Genomic DNA, 22,069 nt, shown 5'->3' on the forward strand with positions numbered 1-22,069 from the left:
TCAAGACACTTTGATCACTATTCATGTTAGTCCCTTCACACACACGGACACACACACACACACACACACACACACATAGACACACAATCACCTTCCCCTATCGAAAAAGTATACATGAAACCACATGGGGATCAATGGATTTGACTCTGATGGCAGATATTCAGGGGCCTAAGGGCCAACCTAATTTTTATATTATGTGAGGTGATAGGGGGAACAATGGAGACCTAGGAGCTTTATACCAGTGACTGGCACCAGTGCTGTAGTCTGTTTGGTAGTCAGCATTAAATTTTGTTTAGAAGACCAATGTGATACCTTTAATGGCGTAGACATGGTAGGTTGGGGCCATGAGGTGATGAGTGGTAAGCTGATGGGAGTTTGAAAGAAAAAGGAATGAAGATGTACTGTGTTACACTGTGCTAGAACATTTTCAGACCTCATCTTATTTCAGTTTCACTTCAATTTTAGGATGCATGTATGATCATTATTACATCACGAGGTCACACATCTAGAAAGCGACAGAGCTGGGATTTGAACCCAACTCTACTGTCTCCACGGCCCACTGCATCATACATTTTCATAAGCGTCCTGGGGAACTTGATTTTTGATATTGAAATGTAGGCATTTATCTTTCTCACTGGAAGGGTCTGGTTATCTTTATTTATTTATGTATTCATTTATTTATTGCTCCAAGCAGTAATATATTCTCTCAATACAAGATTCAAAAGATACAAAGAGGTATAGGGTGAAAAGTAAATGTCTCTTCCTCCTTTGACCCCAGATACTCAGTTACCCTTCCTGAAGGCAACCGCTGATACCAGTTGCTTGCGTATCCTTCCAGAATGTTCCTCTCTTTACTTATTTCTATCCAAGGGCAAATGTGAGCAGCACACCTGACTGGGAAGCCACAGAAGGCAAAGCTGATGTACACTTAAAGCTTTTGAAACAAAATTTCCAATGCCGTAGACATTTCTCCTCTAATATATCATAACGATATATTAGGTAACATATCATAACGATAGCCTGAAGTCTTATCCAAAAAAGAAACAATTATAAGGACAAATAGGAGAATTATTCTGACTTCAATATTTACCAAATGTTATCTTATTCTTCCCCATACAAAATAATATTTAAAATACAAGGTTGGAGAAGATTGTTTCACAAATTCAACATTTTCCCCAATCAGGGGTTGGGAGGAGGCAAGTATCTCTACTGGGATTTATTGAAAAATTCTGTTTGTGAATGGAATTCATTTTGGGATTTTTGTTTTTATTTTTATTTTTAATTTTTTAAATTTCCGTAGGTTTTGGTGGAACAGGTAGTATTTGGTTACATGAGTACATTCGTTAGTGGTGATTTGTGAGATTTTGGTGCTCCCATCACCTGAGCAAGTATACACTTGGAATTCATTTTTATTTCCACAGGTATTATATTCTTTTTACATAATTAGGCACAACTTCACAACTCAAGGAGAGGAACAGTAAGGATCTTTGTCAAAATCATCTGCAGTAAAGAAAAAAAGAACATTTTCAGCTGTGGCATCAGGGACTTTGCACATAGTAGAAGCATAAGAAAATTTTATCAAATGAAGGAAAAAATAAAGAAATTAGAAGAGAAGGGAAGAATGTGGTGCTTTCTTTGGACCATTTTATATAAAATCTGGGGTGAATTAATTCATCCTGACAGCACTGTTTGGGCAACCAGTGCATATGTTCTCCCTACATTGTGAATAAGAGGGAGCATTACTGATCTTAGCCTTAACCTAGGAGAGGATGTTTATGTACAAACCTTGGAGGCCTTCAAGAGAAGATGACATAAAATGTGAACACACACATTTATATCCCTTACAGATTTGATATTCTTGCACTGAAACTTTGGCTATTTCTCAAGCTTGAGAATGCCTGGTGGTACAGAAGGCATGATTTTTCACTCTCTGCTAATAGAATCAAGCTTCTGGCTGCCACCAGTACAATGGTAGCACCCAGATTTCAGTTTCAGAACCTGTGGCAGGTCGACCTGCCCCACCGGCTCAGTTTGTCTCAACTGATGAGCACTTTAATGTTGGTTTTCCAGGTCGATTGCTTGGTAAGGCAACATCAATATCCTGGATATGGTATTTGCTAGTGATCCTCTGAAGCAAAATATGTACACATCGGGCTGTATATTTGCTAATTAAACAGTCCCCAGGGACATCAAGAAATCCAATGCTAAATAACTCTCTTGGAAAATGTTATTTCCTAACCAGCCCCAACTATTACGTACTAAGGTGCTTCCACAACCCAGGACTTGTCTATGTCACGGCACCCCAGTGCCTTTATATGAGCACCAAGACATATCCACAAGTTAGTTGGCCAGAGTTCGATAAATGCTTGTGGCCAGGGAGAGGTTTTTTTCATGTGCATCACTAAGTTTCCCACACAAAAATGGGAGACTGAGACTTTATACAGTAGTCAACCAGCCTAAACTGGAAAACAGCGTTGCGTCATACACAGTCCTGAAACTGGCAGGCACTTAAGAGATTATCCATTCTAGCCTCCTCATATTAAAGGTAGAAAGAATGTATCTCCAAGCAGAGAAGTGATGTGATCAAGGTCACAGAGTGACTGACAGAGCTGGAACCTGAACCAAAGCCTTCCAACTCCAAGTTTGATGCTTTTTTTAACCCACCTTGCTGCTTCCAGATTGCCTTCAGCCCTTGGACATAGAACTGGTTTTTGGAGCCAATATAAAGAAAAACACTAGAGAATGAGGCAGTCCTGCCTCCAGCACTGAGAAGGCAGGAGAATGACAACAGCCAGGCCACCAAAGTGTGTGTGAACTGGAGTATACTTTGGTCTTAAAGAAAGGCAACCAAAGACCACTGCACTATCATCTAACTAGAAGCACACAATGCAGAATCATCACAATATCAACCTGAAGTTCTTAAGTTCTTGCTCACTTTGCCTTTCTCTTTACTTTAAGCCTGTAGGCCAATCCTTTTCCTACAGTTTCTCTTTTTACATAATTAGGTACAACACCCCATTCCCAACTGAACATCTGTCTCTTCTTATAAATATGGCTTCCTATGGAAGAAGCTCAGCATCTAAGATGGATGTGTATCTCTGAGAGTTTTCTTGATAGGTGTACTAGCCCTGAGAGCCAGAAGACCTGAGTTCTGGCCCCAGTTCTGCTGGATGGCTGAGGGCTGAGTGACTGGCCCCAGTTTTACTGGATGGTAAGGATGGACTCAGTGACTGTCAATAAGGCATTTTCCTTTTCCCTGATTGAGGTTCCTCAACTGTAAAATGAAGGGATTGGACTAGACAATGTCTAAGGTTCCTTCTGGTTTTAACGGTCTGTGACAATTGTTTTTAATTACTCATGAATTTTCTAACCTCCCATCTCTTCTTTCCTCTATTAGTCTAATAACACATTCATACTTACTAAATTTACTAGGTACAGACACATCTATACACACTTCTGTACACATTTCTATGTTTCTATACACACTTCCTCAGCCAAGAATGAGTCAAGGTATACACATGCACATGTGCACTTAGTTTTGAAGAGGAAGTATCATCCAAGACCCAGTATGTGGTCTCACGTTAATTCAATATGCAATATAAATGTAGACAACACAGCCCTTTTTTCTTACCATTTGGAAAGCTTATTTCTGAAGGTGTGCCTTGTGCAGAGCCTAAAGATTTGAAAGTGGAGCTAGTTGCAGTTGACTTGAGGAATGGTGTCAACAGTTTGTGCTCAAAGGTTTTCTTTAGTCCCTCCTGTTTATATCCAACTTTTATCTGACACCGGCTGCTCCCATCTGAAATGATACCAAGAAAAGTTAAAAACATAAAACTCATCGTTTGCGTCCTTTGTAGGGACATGGATGCAGCTGGAAACCATCATTCTTAGCAAACTATCACAAGAAGAGAAAACCAAACACCGAATGTTCTCACTCATAGGTGGGAACTGAACAATGAGATCACTTGGACTCGGGAAGGGGAACATCACACACTGGGGCCTATCATGGGGAGGGGGGAGGGGGGAGGGATTGCATTGGGGAGTTATACATGATATAAATGATGAATTGATGGGTGCTGACGAGTTGATGGGTGCAGCACACCAACATGGCACAAATATACATATGTAACAAACCTGCACGTTATGCACATGTACCCTAGAACTTAAAGTATAATAAAAAAATGAAAAAAAAAAAAACATAAAACTCATCAAATTCTATACTTAAAGTAGTGAATTTTATGGTATATAAATTACACTTCAATAATCTGGTTTAAAAACACAAAGCTTGATGCACAGTGTTCATTCTGGGTACCTGAAGGAGTCAGCTTTTCTATGAAGTTGTAAGAAGTAGGTTTGTACTATAATGTGTGGTGTAAGAAGAGACAATTCACATACCAAGGATGCCTGCTTTTCCGAGAGCACAAGGACCAGCAGATTGCTGATATGGCCAGCATAAAGTGGGGAATGGGGGGAATCTCAGTGCTACTTGTAGAATCTTAGAGTTCAAATGCTGCCTTCACTAAATAAAATTGATTAGGCTTTGTATTGAGACTGAGAGACGCTGCCTGAATTGGATGGAAGATCCTTTTGATACAGATAACATCAGTTTGCCTGCACTGGAAACATTCTTAAGGGAAGCATCAGCGTTAAGAGGCAACATCTGAGTTCACCACAGCCCCCAGTTTGTGGGCCATCAGTAAACCTGTGCAGCCCACTGGCCAGGCATCTTAGGAATGCTTATAAGTTCTCTCTACCTCCACCACCACTCCTTGCTTCCTATATCCACTCAACCCACTGTTGGCTACTAGCCAGAAGCCCCTGAGACCCAGTGCCTGGAACACAGTAGACACGCATTCAATGTTCTTTTAATTGAATTGAGACTGATGTGACAGTGAGGGTAAGCAATCCAAGGAATCTGGGCCAAAACAAAAGCATCCCTAGTTTAAAATATGGCCCAAGTCACATTCTTCATTTGACTTCATTCATCTCAGCTCAAAAGCACAAATCATTTTCATGACATGGAAACAGCCTGTGTTTTGATGCTGATATGCTCTATGTACTCAAGTTAGGAGACAAATTAATCTGATCAGCTTTGTAAAACATGTAAAATTCAAAACTTCATCCAAACTAACATCTTACCAGAAGAGTTATCCAATCGCAACCACCCACAACAGAGGTGTATCTGCCACTGCTCCCGCACACTCTCCTTCATCACGCAGTGAAACACAAAAATGAAGAATCCTAAGCCAGGAGAAGAAGGTCAGTCTTTTTCGGTTTCATTCACCAGCTGTCACCAATGCCCTGACTCAGGTCTGCTCCTGTCATGAGAGATACTACTTTCAAGGAACCCCAGGACTACTACTGGCTTTCTGATCTTGTCTTTGTAGCCTCCCTCCCAAAGGCAAAAATGTCTATATCAAGACTTCATGTCAACCACTATTTTGTCCCAGGGCTGCTGTTCATCCTAGAGCATGAGAGGTAAGGTAGCTCCTCTCTGAGATTGCTCTCAATCATCCCCACGTCCTGGCATTGAGATCCTTGTGTAGTTTCCTTCCACATTGTACCAATAGAATATAGCAGAAGGGATGGCATGTCACTTTCAAGATTAGGTTATAAAAGATCTCTCTCTCTCTCTCTCTCTCTCTCATCACTCTGAAGGAAGCCAAGTATTTTGTCCTGAGGATATCCTGGCATCTCTGTGGAGAGGCCCACATGGTGAGGAACTTAGGCTTCCAGTCCATGACCATGTGGATGAGCCTTCCTGGAAGCACATTCCCCAGTCCCAGGCAAGTTTTCAGATCATTGCAGGCCCGGATGACAGCTTGACTACAACTTTACGACAGTCCCTGCATCAGAAACACCCAGCTAAGCTGCTCCTGAATTCCTGATCCTCAGACACTGTGTGAGATAATAAATTTTTGTTGTTTTAGGCTGGTAAAATTTGGGGGTAATGTATTACATAGCAATAAATAACTATTACACATGCTTTTCGGCATAATGACACCATGTGGAAACCATGGATTTGACCCTCAACTTCCAATGCCAGCCCTGATTTTGTCCTGCAAGGGGGAGGGAGGGGCTGAAAGTCTTTGTCAGCAGTGCTGGCCATTTCTCTTTCTCACCCTCTAAAATATCTCCTTGGAAGATAAAAGTATGACTTAAGATTATCTTGGCCAGGCATGGTGGCTCACACCTGTAATCCCAGCACTTTGGGAGGCAGAGGCAGGTGGATCACTTGAAGCCAGTAGTTCAAGACCAACTTGGTCAACATAGAGAAACCCCGTTTCTATTAAAAATACAAAAATTAGCTAGGTGTGGTGGCACATGCCTGTAGTCCCATCTACATGGAAGGCTGAGGCACGAGAATCACTTGAACCCAGGAGGCAGAGGTTGCAGTGAGCCAGAATCGAGCCACTACACTCCAGCCTGGGTGATAGAGCAAGACTCTGTCTTAAAAAAAAAAAAAAAATATCTTGATTGCAAATTCCCTGGAGGACCAATTAGATTTCCTGCAGTTGGGGGTAGAATTGGCAAAAATAACTCCCGTCAATAGCCTGACTTATATTTATGGTCCATTACAAAAAGTCTTTATCCACAAAACCTTTCCAGATACCTCAAACTGAAACTCATTTTTCCCACTTCTGAACTCTCATAACATTTTGTTTCTTGTATTGTTATATGTAGCCATACAATTATTCATCTATTTCCCATTTTTCCACCTAGCTGTTGAGTCTTTGAGGGCCGAGATATGTTTCCTTTTCATATTTATGTCATTTTGCGCTTCATCTTTAATGCACTAACTGCTGCAGCTCAATAAATGTATGTTGATTTGAACTCCAAGGCACTTGATACACAAACTCTCACATCCACCTACAACATAGTGATAACTGCTTGAGCCTCAAAATATTTATTCTGATCCAAGTGCAGTTTGGAAACCTTTATTCTCTATACAAGTTCAGCTTGCCTCTAAATTGGCCAGTTGTCCTGAAGGTAAATGATTAGTATCAAAGAGGTCTTAACCCATTGCAAACTGAGCACCAGTCTATTGTAAATGCCCCAAAGCAAATTTCAGCTAGAGCACTGCTGGAAGTAAAGATAACAAACCTGCACATTGTGCACATGTATCCTAGAACTTAAAGTATAATAAAAAAATAAATAAACAAAAAGAATCTTGATTGAGGCGAGTGACAGTCTCCTGCCATATTCTGTCCTTGTTTGACCATACCTCCCACCAGCACCATGTTCAGTTTGGGAGGCTTTGTTTTAAGAGCAAGAGGACAAACAGAAGTATTCAAGAATACAGTGAAGAAGGATAGTGAAGAAAAGCTGAAAGAGCTGGGATGCTGTATCCAGACCAAAAAAAAACTTGGAGTGGAAAACATAGAGTGAGAAGAGGTGGTAACTTAGCCACAGATCTGAAAGGGCTGTCATGAAAAGGACAAATTAGGCTTGTATCTGTACAGTTGCCCGGTTAGATCCAGGAGAAATGGAAGAATGTTCCAGAGCAACCACGTACTAACAAATCACAGCTAGTGTTTATTTGGCAATGAGTATATGATAGGCATTGTACTATTAGTCTCATTTTTATAGTTGAGGAAACTCGGAGTCCAAGAAGTCTAGTAAACTTGACCCAGGTCACAGAGCTAACATTGAGCTGGCAGCACCAGTTTCGAATACAGGCAGTCTGACTATAGAGCCCAAGGCCTTAACTACTGTACTATACTAACCTCAGGTAAGGAAAACTGGTACCACATCAGAGCTGATAAGAAGTTAAATGCTTTGCTTTACAGAATGGTGAGCTCTCAGTCTATGGAAAGTTTCAGGCAGAGGCAAGTGACTTCTTGTCACTCGATGGGAAGTTTGATTGGGAAGATCTTGGCTCCCTAGCCCCAACCCTGAGACTCTGATTCCAGATAGGAGGCTAAACGGAATGGCATGTAAATGGAATGGCATGTCTCTCTAACTCTCCCAAAAGCTTTATCCCCATGTGTAACCAAACAACTGCAGGGATGAATTCAGCAGTGTTTGCTGTTTTTCTGAGCAGCAGCCACCTGGAAGGGGGCACAGCACCCCAAGGAGAGCAAACCACAGTCTCAGAGCAGGCAAAACTCCTCCAACTTCAGCATGTACAAGGGGTGACAGTGACATCAAGCACCTATTACTACTCTGATTTTTTGCATGGAGTTTAGTTTTCAGACTTAAAGGTTATTCTGTGAATTCCAATGAGCTGCCTGCCAACTCTCCCCCTCTGCCTGACAGCTTTCCTTTTCCTTTCCCATAACAGATTGATCTGCTTACTCACTAGGAAAACACAGGCATGAGGGAAGATGTCAGGTTTTTGTCACCTGCAGTTTTATTTGTGCATTCTTCCTTCACAAATAGCTCATCATGAGCATAATTTTTCCCACTTGACCACAGGTCACCCCCAACCCCTTCAGCCAGCGTTGCAAGCTTGTCATTTGTCTTTTAAATGACTACTTTGTTCACTTGTTCCACCATTTGTTTTGGAGGTTATTCAGGTCGTGCGTGTGTGTGTGTCTTGAATTTGAAACTCTGAGCTCTGAAAACTCCCTTGCTACAAGATGGTACATGCTATCTTGTAGTCATTTCAGGCAGGACTGGCAAGACTTTGTGCTTGATGGACATAAGGCATATCTGACAGACAGAGACAGCTTGGCTCTTTTGGCGCTGGATCTATGGGACTTTGATTTTAGTTTTCAAGAAATACCCAGTTAGAACACTTATATACTGTTGGTGGGAATGTATATTAGTTCTGTCACTGTGGAAAGCAGTTTGAAGATTTCTCAAATAAATTAAAACAGAGCTACTATTCGACTCAGCAATCCCATTATTGGGTATTTATCCAAAAGAAAACAGATCACTCTACCAAAAAGATACATGCACCTTTATGTTCATTGCAACAATATTCACAATAGCAAAGACACGGAATCAAATTAGGTGCCCATTAATGGTGGATTGGATAAAGAAAGTGTCTACATAGCCACCATGGAATACTACTCAGCTATAAAAAAAGAATGAGATCACGTCATTTGCAGCAGCATGGATGCAGCTAGGGGCTATTACGCTAAGTGAATTAATGAAGGAACGAAAACCAAATACTGCATGTTCTCACTGAAAAGTGAAAACTAAACATGGGGTACACATGGACATAAAGATGGCAATGGTAGACAGCTAGGGACTATTAGAGGGGAGAGGAGGGAGAAAGTAAGGATTGAAAAGCTAACTATTGGGTTCTATGCTTACTACCTAGATGATGGGATCATTCACACCCAAAACCTCAGCATGACATAATATACCTAGCTAACAAACCTGCACATCTACCCCTGAATATGAAATAAAAGTTGAAAAGAAAAGAAATATCTTATTAAATTCTGCTTCTATCCATGCAGTCTCCTTCCTTAGATGCTACATTCCACCATAAGAGTGGTTTTGAAAACACCCCTGCCCCTCCTTTTTAAAATCAGAACTGCCTTGCTTTCTTGATCTTTTGCCATCTTTCCTTTAACCCCTCTTTTCACAGAGTGAGTGCATTTTTCCTCAGAATCACTGAGCCAAAGAGAAGCCTGGAGTTACCACTGTGGAGGAAGTCTTCACAGGTGCTTGGGTTCTAATCCATTTCCGTGAACATTCTACACCATGACTGGTTAGTTCTTGAGGTTAGAGCATCAGGTTAGAATACTGTAGTGTGGGCCAGGCAGTTCTATCCACAGAAAAAGTGTAGAACCATCACCAGGGCCTACACTAGAATACAACCTTCAGTTCTACAGTAGAATTCAACCAAGTGCCAGTAGCCTCAAAGGGAACCAAGAGAGGGTGGTATTGAGAGTTTCTAAAAATTCCATTCCTACTACCAGAGGCAATAAAAATGGCATGTGAAGGAAGAACAACACATTTTGTGACTTCTTATATTCCAATTAGAACATGGCTGTATATGGTTGGCAGGATCTGGTGGGACAGAAAGTTTCCATTGATCCACCTCATTGCTCTAAAATAAGATGGTTTCTTGAGTCATAAAACATAAATGCAAAAACCATGCCTTCTGCTACATTGCTTTCCCCCGCCCCCCGTAGCACTTTGCAAGTGCCTGGCATATAATAACTGCATGCCAATTTATTTTTCTCAAGGTTCCTCAGGGATTATCAATGACCACAATAAAAGGTTCAGAGGTTTTTAAGACACTACATTAAAACAAGTTTTTAAAGACAATTTTTTTTTTTTGTAATAGAGCTTTTACGATGCTAATGTACCTAGTGCTATTCCAAGAAAGGGGGAATGTAATTTGCCACATTTCCCAAAGTTATTTGACCATAGAACTTTTTCCTTGCAGGAGCATCCCATGGGATCATCAGTGGGCTTCAGTATGGAAAAGAAGGGTTTATTGAATGAAAAAAAAAAATAGCAGAGAGCACGAAGGGAGACTCTAACCCAATGAAATGCCAAGTTGACCCTCAGCCTGTCCCTACTGGAGTAGCCCAGATGGACTGGACCAAACTTGAGGATAAAAGTATGGGGTAGAATTAGAGACTCACACAAAATAATTTTGCAGGCCTCTTCCCCTCAGTATTTTTAATAAGCAAAATCAGGTTAAAATGAACATAAGCAATTACTCAGAGTTATATGAACCAGATCCCTAGCTTTCTTTTCTTTTCTGTTTTTCTTTTCTTTCTTTCTTCTTTTTTTTTTGACAGAGTCTCTCCCTGTTGCCCACGCTGGAGTGCAGTGGCATGATCATAGCTCACTGCAACCTCTGCCTCCCGGAGTTCAAGCGATTCTCCTGCCTCAGCCTCCCAAGTAGCTAGGATTATAGGCGCATACCATCATGCCCAGCTAATTTTTATATTTTTTAGTAGAGACAGGGTTTCACCATGTGGATCAGGCTGGTCTCAAACTCCTGACCTCAAGTGATCTGCCCGCCTCGGCCTCCCAAAGTGCTGGAATTGCAGGCATGAGCCATTGCACCCGGCCCCTAGCTTTTACTTCTCATGCCATCTTTTGTCGACCATTTCATCACTTCATTGATTATTTGTTCATTTCATCAGAATAAGGAAAATAATTAAAAGAGCTCTAAGTCCTTTAGCTTAGAGATCATCTAATTCAACCAATTGTGGTAACTTTTTAAAGGTTGCCTTATAGCAAAATCAAGGCTACAACCTTGGCCTTTCCCATAGCCCTTTACTTTTAACCTTCATTCCTGTATGATTCTATGATAGTCTAGCCTGGCTTTTTCCCAAAATATTAGGATATCTGATGCAGATAGAGTCTATGGGGCCAAAACTTTAATGTTTCTGCTTTCCAGTTAATTGCTATGTTTAGCTGGATTGTGCACTTCAAAATATCAACATGAGTGTGAATCTGTACATTTTTTAGCACAATGTGTTGATACAATGAACACTGTATAAAGTATTGCCAATCAGTGTTTAATATAGACATTTCCAACTACCTAAAGTTGGGTTACCTATCTGGGCTTCTCCCTATACCACTGAGTAAGAGAGAGTGGGCTGTGTGTGCATTTAATGAAGACTAACATCTAGTTAACGTTTCCAACACGTGAGATTATTTTCTACAGCAACAAAAGCTTTGCTGGAGCTGGAGCTGGCCACGGAAAAGGCAAAAAAGCAGCAGTTACCTTGCAAAGTGTTAAAAATGGCAAAAAGATACAAGAAAAAGATCCTCACAGGTCCCCAGGCAAAAAAGGCAAACCCCCAGGTGAGGCCAAGTAAGAATGTCAGGCTCGTTGTGCCTTTGAGGTCATGCAGGATCATCTTTCGCCGAGTCTTCTGGCTTTTGGATTTCACAGAATTCAGTTGAACAAGAACAGTGCAGAACATGGAGAGATTCATGAGAAATATGAGGCAAAAATAAGCCACCACTGAGATGTAAAAGATAGAATCATCTTTAATCCAACAACTGTAAGAAACAAAGAAGACTATCATGAGATAGGGAAACATAAAGTCCTATTTCTCAGAGACTGAAGATCATCTAGTCAATTTTCTTTCACCCTAAGGGCATCTAGCCCTAGAGAAATGAACTGGACAGAGTTCACTCACACCAACTGGAGGCAGAGCTGGGACAAGAACCTCAATCTCCTGAGCCCCACTTCAGGGTTCTCTCCAACACTAAGTCAGAAATCCTAGAGGATAGTTTCTGCCCTACATATGCAGAACCTGTCAGTCCAATTCCCTAGGAAATGGTTCTATTCGTTAATAGCAGAAAAACGAATAATACATTTTCCCCCAAGGTGGCTCTCTGTCGCCGCACTCCCCACACCGCCCCCGCACACCCTCCCCTCCAACACCTTACACCTAAGCTCTTATTTGCAGGATGAATTCTACTTTACATGATAAATATCACAGTGAAAGGATGTGAGCAATGAGTGGCTTTTCTGAAAGCTATATCAAACAATGGTGAAATTATGAAAGTTAATGAAAATGCTACAAAAAGAGAACAGCTCTAGGTGTACTGCTTTAAAATATGATGTATTTGGATGACAAAGGCAACATTGGCCACTGGATTGATTAATGACTCCATAGTTTTTATTAAAGAAAAAATATGCAGTGATTCATATGAACAGATATTCCATTTAATAACATTTGCAATTACTGGAGGCATTTTCCCTGATTTTTGAACATGGAGAAGCTTGACTAATTTAACTGTGTGTCAACTTAAAACGAGCTCTCTTTTCCAAAACCAGGAAAATCTCTTTTGGTCATGTTATTTATGTTGGCATGGATACTTTCACATATGTGTGAGTTTGTGTGTCTGTTGCAAACGTGTTAAAAAACATTTAATTTTCCTAATAGATTCTGATACCTAGAGTTCCCTGAATATTATCAGCATCCTTAAAGGATGCTATAGAAAACTATTAAAATGAGATAGTGTTACATGTTTGGGTAGAGAATCACCTTCAAGATATATTGTTAAGTGGAAAGACCAAGATGCCAAATGGTATATATCTACCACTTGGGTAACAAAGTGTGCAAGAGAATATCCATACAAATTTGATCTTTGGTAATAAATTGGTAATAAGAGTTACCTCAGGAGGGAAACTGGGTAGCTGGAGGTTGGAAGTGGGGCTTATTTTTCATCCTCTACACTGTTGTACATTTGGATTTTGTTCCATGTGCATGAGTTACTTCTTCAAAATATAGTTTGAAAACAAACTATCAGAGCAGTCTGCCTCTTATTAACCAAGTCACATCTGAAAAGTCTCTTTCGGGAAAAAGTGGAGTTAATTTTGTTCTGGTTTTGCTTTAGCTCTTGCTTTTGATGGTTCAAGAAGAGTCACCATTAGGTAGACACTGGGGACCTTTTAAGTCACAAAACAGGCAAGCGGGGAGGTTGGAGCGGGAGATGAGAAGGAAGGGAAGAGAAAATGGAAGAGAAAGAAAAGATAACAAGGAATTTTAATTAGAAAGCATCTGCTGTAAAGGGCAAAATAATTTTGACCCCCTGGAAACTGTCATCTCAATATGAAAGATGGGGGAGTCTTGGAGCAGGACCTCCTACATTTGATTCCAGTCCAGTGGGAGAGGAAATCTATAGTGGAAGAACTTGAGAGGCAATGATAAAAAGAATGGAATAATCAGAAGTGTAAAATGAGATTGTGCAGCCTAAAGGACCGCAGGGCAACTGTCTACACACCTACACGCCTGTAAAAGAAGGTTTTGAAGAGGTGGGGTGAAGTGAATTGCTACTCTTGTGTGATTGTGGTTGACAGAACTAAAGAGATGAGCTTATACATCAAATGGGAGAAAAAGAAAAAAATGAAAAGAAACAAGAGAACAACAAAGCTGAGGCCGTTTACAAAGGAAAGCTGTTTAGCGTTCTTCAGGGAAGACCTTTGCTGCTGAAAGGTAAAAAATGTTTTCCAAATCATCTCAGAATTTCCTTGTAGTGGCCATTAACTCTTTGCAATGACCTTTGCAATGTGTGAGCTTTGTAATCATAATACCTGCCAGTTACACAGCATTTGCCGTAGAACAGGCAATATGCTGAGCACATTACATACATGATATCATTTTAATTTGCACAGGACGTTAAGAGGAAACATTATTATTCCCATATTCCAGAGGAGGAAATTGAACTAAAAAGTAAAGTAACTTGCCCAAGGTCATAGAGGACCCAGACAACTAACCATTACATAAATGTAGCCTTGACTATGTTTAGGGCAAAAGGGCTTAGGCTGATTTCTTCCTGAAGCCAGGGTCAAGACCAATCCCAGGCAAGAACGCTTTACCATACCTTGCTGGGCCAGAGCCCCACCGCTAGAGAAAGAGATGCTGGTACTTACAATGGAGTTGTTGGGCTCAGAGTTCCATACAGATCTTTTTTCACACTGACTGTGATTGCCACCATGATTGCTGGGATTCCTGCAGTGGGAAAGCAAGTCAAAGGCATTTCTTCAGGTAGCAGGGAGGCATCCTAATCAATGACTGTGGGTGATGATACATTAAGACACTGTTCAAATGAGCCACAGATGTGCGGGCATCAAAATACTATTGTTTGCAAAATGTTTGTGAATTCTTCCGAGTTAAACATTTCTAGGAGTTCTCCAATCTGCTAAACTAGACAGCATGCCAATGGCTCCAATACAACACCCACCAGTTATTAAAAATAGCTCAAGTGCCAAAAAATCTACTTGGCAAAAGAAGTATCTAGTTGATTGGAATGCAAGTTCGCATCAAGCATTTCTTCTTAGATGATAAGCCCCTAATTTTTACTCCCTTTCCACATCGCCCCTTCCTTCCCAATAGCTTTCTGTCTAGGTCACCTTAGGGAAAGGGCACAGGCAATCAGCTGCAGCCTTCAGTGCTTTTTTGACAGGGAAACTGTTTCCACACTCATTACTAGTTTGACATTTTGACTAGATCGACCAGTTAACAACCACTCAATTCAGTCAGACTATAATAAAGCAATCAGTTCAGTCAAAATGGTCAAACGTGAGGAGAGTATAGACGCAGGGTTTAAAAATCCAATTTCATGTACATTTGCAAAACTTAAATGATTTCTTTATCTCTCAATTGTATTTCTCCTAGACTAAGAGCATACACCTACATACATTTTAGGGGTTTTGTTACATGCTTTCCAAAGCTGTTCCAAAGCCCAGAATGCCAAGTATCTTGAAAAATCCTCCACTGTCCCATTCTGTGATAAACAGGATAGTCCCTTCAAATCTGTATAGCCTACCCCAAGCACAGCACCTAGAATGCTGCAGATGTTTTTAAAAATACCCCCGAAGGCTGGAAGGGAGAGACAGAGGACGGTCTCATCTTTAGGATGGAAGTTGTGTGGCAGTCTTCAAGCTGTGTTTACATATTGAAAAAAAATTTTTTTTTAAATCCCTTCTGTTGTTATTTTAAAAATATAAAAAAATTTACTGTCTTGGACAGGGATTCATTAGGTTGGTGCAAAAGTAATTGTGGTTTTTGTCATTAAAATAAACCTTTCCAACAGGTTGCTTTGGCATTCATAAGGCAGAACTTCAAACATAAACAGATGTTAATATCTATATTTTCCTTACAGTTGATTGCTTTTGTCCAATATTGAAATGCTCCAAAACTCCCTGTAGTGGGACAGCTCAGCTGTGGCTTCCTGGTGACCTTGCATGTATGCACATAGACCACGCAGGTAAAGGCTTATCTGAATTTGGGCGGTGTGCCCTGCAGACCTCCACAAATTCAAGAAGATGGGAGGCCTGTGGGGAGGTGCTCCGGGGCCATCTCCTATTCACCTCCCTATCTCCTCCAGGAGGCTGTCAGGAGACAGCTTCTCATCATCTCCCAGGGCTCTGCAGAGGTGTGGGCCTTTGTACCCTGCCCCCTCAGAATAGGGCTGCAGAATAGGAAACAGCATCACTTCCATTTAAAACTAGCTCCTCAGCCACCGGGAATCCTACAAGTCATGTGACAGTCATCCATTCCCTTTGTTTTGGTGTCGTTCTTTTTAGTGTGGGGGACAAGAACATGAAAGCTGGCCCTTTTAGGTACCCTTCCTTTCACAGTTTATGTAAGTAGTAAACTGAACCTAAGAGTGGCTTATTGTATCTTTCTTTACTGATTGAGCCAGTCAGACTTCTCAGTTTGTGTGTGTAACTAAAGTTTTCCTGCTTCCAAGTACCAAACTTTAGCCTTTCCTGCCTCTCCTTGTAACCCAAGAAATGTATATGAAATTAGAAGATCAAAGAGATAAGAAGTGAGTCCTGGAGGAAGGGCTTAAAAAAGAAGCTGGGAATGAGTGATGATCAGGCAGAAGGAAAGCCAGGATGGAGTGACATTTACAGCTTTTTCACAGTTGGCCATATTATCTGCTTTTTGGATTATTCATGAAGGCTCTTCCACATTTTTCAATCCTCTGATTGAATCAAGATGAGGGACACAAGGCATTAAGGGGAGTGTATCGACTGCTTTTGGCTCTGTGTTTCTGATGGATTCCAAAGTGTACTAAAACAAGCTTTTAGATTATGATCTGTTCAGTATTTGCCTGTCTCTGCTCCTCACATTAGCATAGATAATAGCACTGACTGTGTATCCAGTGAAAGCATGTACTATGTTAATGAACTCATTAAAGGGATGAGTAGCTAATTAGGAGGGTATTGTCTTCACAAAGGCAGTGGAAGATAAAATCTGTGTTCCTATGTACCCTAGGTATGCTACTTAATGTATATCTCCTACACATCTAAGCATCTAACACATTTTCTGAACCCCAAAATCTGCCTTGAATACACAAGAGAGAGAGGAAAGGAGCCAATCTGACCATGACAGTTAGAAATGCAGGAAACAAGCCAATGAAATGACATTTGTGTTCAGAAAGATCCATGCTGAGGACCATTCCTGGCTTCTTCCAAGGCCAGCAGTGATCATCACAGTCATGAGGTGTGATGAGAATCAGGTTCTGGCTGACCCAGCACTCTTTCACCCATTTCAAGTCTTTTCCTTGTTCCTTAAACAATATGGCAAGACCATAGAGGTCAGAAGTCCAAACTATGGAGACAAACTCCCTGGCTCAAATCCCAGCTCTCTTGCTTACTAGCTGTGTGAGTTTTGGCAAATTACCTAATTTTTCTGTGCCTCAGTCTCCTCATCTATTAAATAGGAATAATGATGGAATCTATCCCATAGAGATATCATGAGAATTAAATGCATATGTAAAGCACTTAGAATAGCATCTGGCACATGTAAGTACTACCTAAGTGTTAGCTGTTTTATCAGTATTTGTTGTGACTGTAACTTCTGCAAAGGAAGAGATAAAATCTATTCACTACTGTAGAGCCAGCACTTAGCACAACATACAATAAATAAGTGCTCAGTAAATATTTGTGCACCAACTCCTTGCCATAAAGGTTAAAAATTGAATTAATAGAGAAATACAGGCAAAAAAAAAAAAGATGCATGCCCCAACACCAGCAAGGTGATCCTTAATTTTTTACCTGTGATATTAACAGAATCTAACAGAGCTAGAATTAGAAAGACAAGCTTAAGACATAAATATCAAAAACAATGGCAGATATACTTACCCCAACCAACTAGACAAAATTTAAGTATATAATTTGGAATGTATATGTTGAAGACTTTGACTAGAGCCAAATACATATGGACTGCCTCCAGGCCCATCCAAGTAAAAGAAACAAGCAGGAAGTAGTGAAGTGCCACTGCAGCTGTGATACAAACTCCTGCCTTCTGAAATGATGACAACCAAGAATTGACCAGAAATACCAGGTTTAGCATCAGTAGTGCTGTGCACAGGTTAATCAGAATTTTGGCAGGATAATCTTTTCGAAGTTTGCTAAAAGAGAAAGTACAAGGTTAAGTTAGGTAAAGTCTGTTTTTTTGTTTTTGTTTTTTTTTAATTAAACATTGCCACATCTTATCTACATAATAAGTGAAAGAATAAAAGAATTACTCATCTTTGCTTATACTTTGAAGTCCCCCATTCTCTTTCCAGGTAGAGTCAAAGTATAATAAACATAGTGACCTTAACTAACAGAAATAATAATAGCCTCTCTCAACTACACAGTTGAGAGAGGCTATTATTTTTCTTTTTATCTTTTAGAAAGAAGGAAGGAGTTTCCTAGGTATTATGATTCTATCACCACTGCTTCAGCAGGCTGGAGCTACATATTACCAAATAGCAGGATGACTATGGAAACCATTCCAAGCAGAGCTACTTGGCTAGTTCTAAAGATCCCGACATATGGCCTCATGGAAATATGGCCTTAAGTTTTATTAAGTGATTACAACTTTACTTTGCAGAAACTTACCCAATATTTTTCAGAATAAAAAATATGTATTACCCCCTTTGATTATTTTACACTGTTATTAAATATTTATTGATTTAAATTTTGCTGTTTTCATTTAGTGTGAATTTTTTTCCTGAGGTTATAGTAAAGTGCACAAGTGTTAACTGTATAACTTGATGGATCTTTACATAGGTATACACCTGTGGAACTTCGACACAGATCAAGAGGTAGAATATTTTCAACATCCCAGAAAGCTCTTTCATGCTTCTCCCATTCAATATCACCCACCAGAGGTAACCAATACTCTCACTTCTATCCCCATAGATTTCACCTGCATTTGGAACTTTTTGTAAATGGAACCACACAGTATGTTGTCTTATTTTTCTGGCTTCCTTTGCTCAATTCTATGTCTCTGAAATTTAGATATTATGTTGTATTATATAGAAGTAATTCATTTCTTACTGCTTTGTAGCATTCCATTTTACAAATATATCACAATTTATTCATCCAATCAACTGTTAATGTAAATTGGGGTTGTTTCTAATTTGAAGCTACTGTGACTGAAGCTGCTATAAATATTCCTGTACATATCTTTCAGTGGACATATGTACTCATTTGTCTTGAGGATATATCTAAGAGCGAAATTTCTAGGTCAACAGCGAGATGTATATTTATATTTAACAGGTATTGCCAAAGAACTTTCCAAAGTGTCTGATCCATTTTACATTCCCACTAGCAAATGTACGAGTTCCAGTTGTTCTACATGCTTGTTGACACTTGCTATTGTCCTTATTTTTAATTTTAGCCATTCTGGTGGGTGCAGAGAAGTACATAACTGTGGTTGTGATTAGGATTTCTCTGATGAGTAATGATGTAAAGAACTTTGTCATATGCTTATTGGCACCATCTGGTAAAGGTTAGGCTTAGGCACGGATATTCTCTTTTGTGAAGTGCTGGTTCAAGTCTTTTGTCCATTTATAAACTTTATTGTCTTTTGCTTTTTGATTTGTGAGAGTTATTTATACATTCTGCATACAAGTCTTTTATCTGATATATGCATTGTGATTATCTTCTATGTAAGGTTTGCCTTTCACTATCTGAATTGTGTCTTTTGATTAAAGAAGTTCTTAATAAAGTCTACTTTATCAAATTTTCTTTTAGGGTTGGTGTTTTTATATCCTATAGAGAAATATTTTCCTATCCCAACTCTCTTGTTTTACAAAAATCCAATTAAAAAAAAAAAAAAAATATATATATATATATATATATTTTTTTTTTTTTTTTTTTTTTTTTTTTTTGAGACGGAGTCTCGCTCTGTCGCCCAGGCTGGAGTGCAGTGGCCGGATCTCAGCTCAGTGCAAGCTCCGCCTCCCGGGTTTACGCCATTCTCCTGCCTCAGCCTCCCAAGTAGCTGGGACTACAGGCGCCTGCCACCTCGCCCGGCTAATTTTTTGTAGTTTTTAGTAGAGACGGGGTTTCACCGTATTAGCCAGGATGGTCTCCATCTCCTGACCTCGTGATCCACCCATCTCGGCCTCCCAAAGTGCTGGGATTACAGGCTTGAGCCACCGAGCCCGGCCCAATTAAAATATTTTTAGAGGAGCCTTGATGTTTTGTTTTTAACCTGTCCACTTCATAATCTAATGGATCCGACTTCTTCCTATTGTGATATGTTCATGAAATTAACAAAGTTACAATGGTAATAGCATCCATCAAACCAAATTAAACGTACTCAGAGCAAGGCTGTCTCAACTTACTGAAAAGCTATGTATGTCACCACTGAAACTCCCAGGAAAATGGAGGAGATTCCACATCCGGTGTATGTTATAAGCGCTAATATCTGTTCATTCACTGTATCCACTGTAGATCTGGATAAATCCTAAGGAACACAATGTGCTGTGTTTTACACATTCACCAGAGCAAGTTTATGGCAAAATGCTTCTAGTGTTCACTAACAGGAAGTTCCTAGGATGTATAACATTTCTGCCATAGCTCTTCTAAAACCAGATTATGTGAATGGATATATGATAAGACCTAATATTGCTTGTTCAGTATGCCTAGTCCAATTGACTGTGTACAGAGCATGGGGAGCCATCAATAGCACTGGAAGGGCATTTAGTCCTTGGCTTCATCATCATTAACATGTTCTACATTTAAAATATAACCAAACTAATAGATGTGAATCTGGGATGCAAAGTGAATAATTATCTGAACTGAGCATCTCAAAACGCTACACAGAACAGCAAAAAAAAAAAAAAAAAAAAAAAAAAAAAAGTCCTTTTCCTTAGACCTTAAATAGCTTTCACAAAATTAACAAATAAAATGGACCTTAGAGATCACAAAGTTCAGTAATTTATTAATTAAGTACCATTAAAGATCTGAAATGACATGCAAAATTATTTGAATATATGTGCGCACTGGTCTCCCAGGGACATTTTGTGGTATCTGGAGGCATTTTTGGTTGTCACAACTGGGGAGGGTGCTACTGGCATCTAGTGGGGAAAGACCAGGGATGCTGCTAAACATCTCACAAAGCACAGAACAACCCCCCACGACAAAGAATTATTTGGGGCCCGGTGGGGTGGTTCACGCCTGTAATCTCAGCACTTTGGAAGGTTGGGGTGGACGGATCGTGAGGTCAGGAGATTGAGACCATCTTGGCCAAAATGGTGAAACCCCGTCTCTACTAAAAAAATACAAAAATTAGCTGGGTGTGGTGGCAAGCACCTGTAATCCCAGCTACTGGGGAGGCTGAGGCAGGAGAATCACTTGAACCCAGGAGGCAGAGGTTGCAGTGACCCGAGATTGCACCACTGCACTCCAGCCTGGTGACAGAGCAAGATTCTGTCAAAAAAAAAAAAAAAAAAAAAAAAAAGGAAAGAAAGAAAAGAAAAAGAAAAAGAACTATTTGGCCAGAATATCAATAGTGCCAAGATTGAGAAACCCTGGTGTACTCCAGTCATTCACATTTCAGAAGAAAAATCTAAGATCCAAAAGAGGGAAACAACTTGACCAAGATCACATAGCTAGTTACAGACAGAGCTGGAACAAGAACCCTGGTCTCTCTCTCTCTCTTTTTTTTTTTTTTTTTTTTTGAGACAGGATCTCACTCTGTTGCCCAGACTGGAGTGCAGTGGCCTGATCATGGCCCACTGCAGCCTCAACCTCCCTGGACTCAGGTGATTCTTCCCACCTCAGCCTCCCAAGTACCTTGGACTACAGACACATGCCATCATGCCCGGCCAATTTTTTTATTTTTATTTTTTGTAGAGACAGGATTTTGCCATGTTGCCCAGGCTGGCCTTGAAATCCTGGGCCCAAGCAATCCATCCACCTCGGCCCCCAAAGTGCTGGGATTACAGGTGTGAGCCATGATGCCCAGCCAACCCCAGTCTTTTGACTCCCACTGTAGTGTTCTAGCCAATTTGGAGGGAGCTGAACAAAATTATTACAATTCAACAAGTATCAATTGAGTACCACTTACTTGTTGAATAGATATGGTTTAAAAATAAATATAAAACAGACCCACAGCCCTCAAAAAGCTAACCATTCTTTGTGGGAACAAGTAACATATGACACATTCAGACAACAGTATATAATAAAGTCACCTAAGAAATCCAGGGAAGTATTCTGATGTGGGTAGAGAAAAAGGAATACATTTGATAGTCATTTGGAAGAAAAACTCAACAAATACCTATGATCCTTCTTAAATTTAAATATTTTAATGACCAGACCCTTTAATCCAGCAATTCTACTTCTGTCAACTTATCCTGCAAAAATACTTACACCAGTGTTCAAGGACACATGAGTAAG

General features: G+C 40.1%; 1 protein-coding gene across 2 annotated transcripts in view; it reads right to left on the minus strand.

The window, feature by feature from the left end:
- Positions 1–1,059: 1,059 nt before the first annotated feature.
- ADGRG4 (adhesion G protein-coupled receptor G4) overlaps positions 1,060–22,069 on the minus strand; it is a 113,630-nt gene continuing 92,620 nt past the window's right edge. Inside the window, exons 19-25 of one of the 2 annotated variants that reach the window (XM_010389108.2) lie at positions 20,014–20,135; positions 17,534–17,802; positions 14,312–14,390; positions 11,648–11,928; positions 5,140–5,241; positions 3,632–3,799; positions 1,060–1,500 (exon numbers count right to left, since the gene is read on the minus strand). In XM_010389108.2, the coding sequence (XP_010387410.2) occupies positions 1,463–1,500; positions 3,632–3,799; positions 5,140–5,241; positions 11,648–11,928; positions 14,312–14,390; positions 17,534–17,802; positions 20,014–20,135 (1,059 nt within the window). In that variant the 3' untranslated portion in view covers positions 1,060–1,462. The remainder of the gene's footprint in view (positions 1,501–3,631; positions 3,800–5,139; positions 5,242–11,647; positions 11,929–14,311; positions 14,391–17,533; positions 17,803–20,013; positions 20,136–22,069) is intronic. The other variant, XM_010389110.2, reaches the window with a different exon arrangement.

This window comes from Rhinopithecus roxellana, chromosome 7 (genome assembly GCF_007565055.1).
Source record: "Rhinopithecus roxellana isolate Shanxi Qingling chromosome 7, ASM756505v1, whole genome shotgun sequence".
Classification (NCBI taxonomy): Eukaryota; Metazoa; Chordata; class Mammalia; order Primates; family Cercopithecidae; genus Rhinopithecus; species Rhinopithecus roxellana.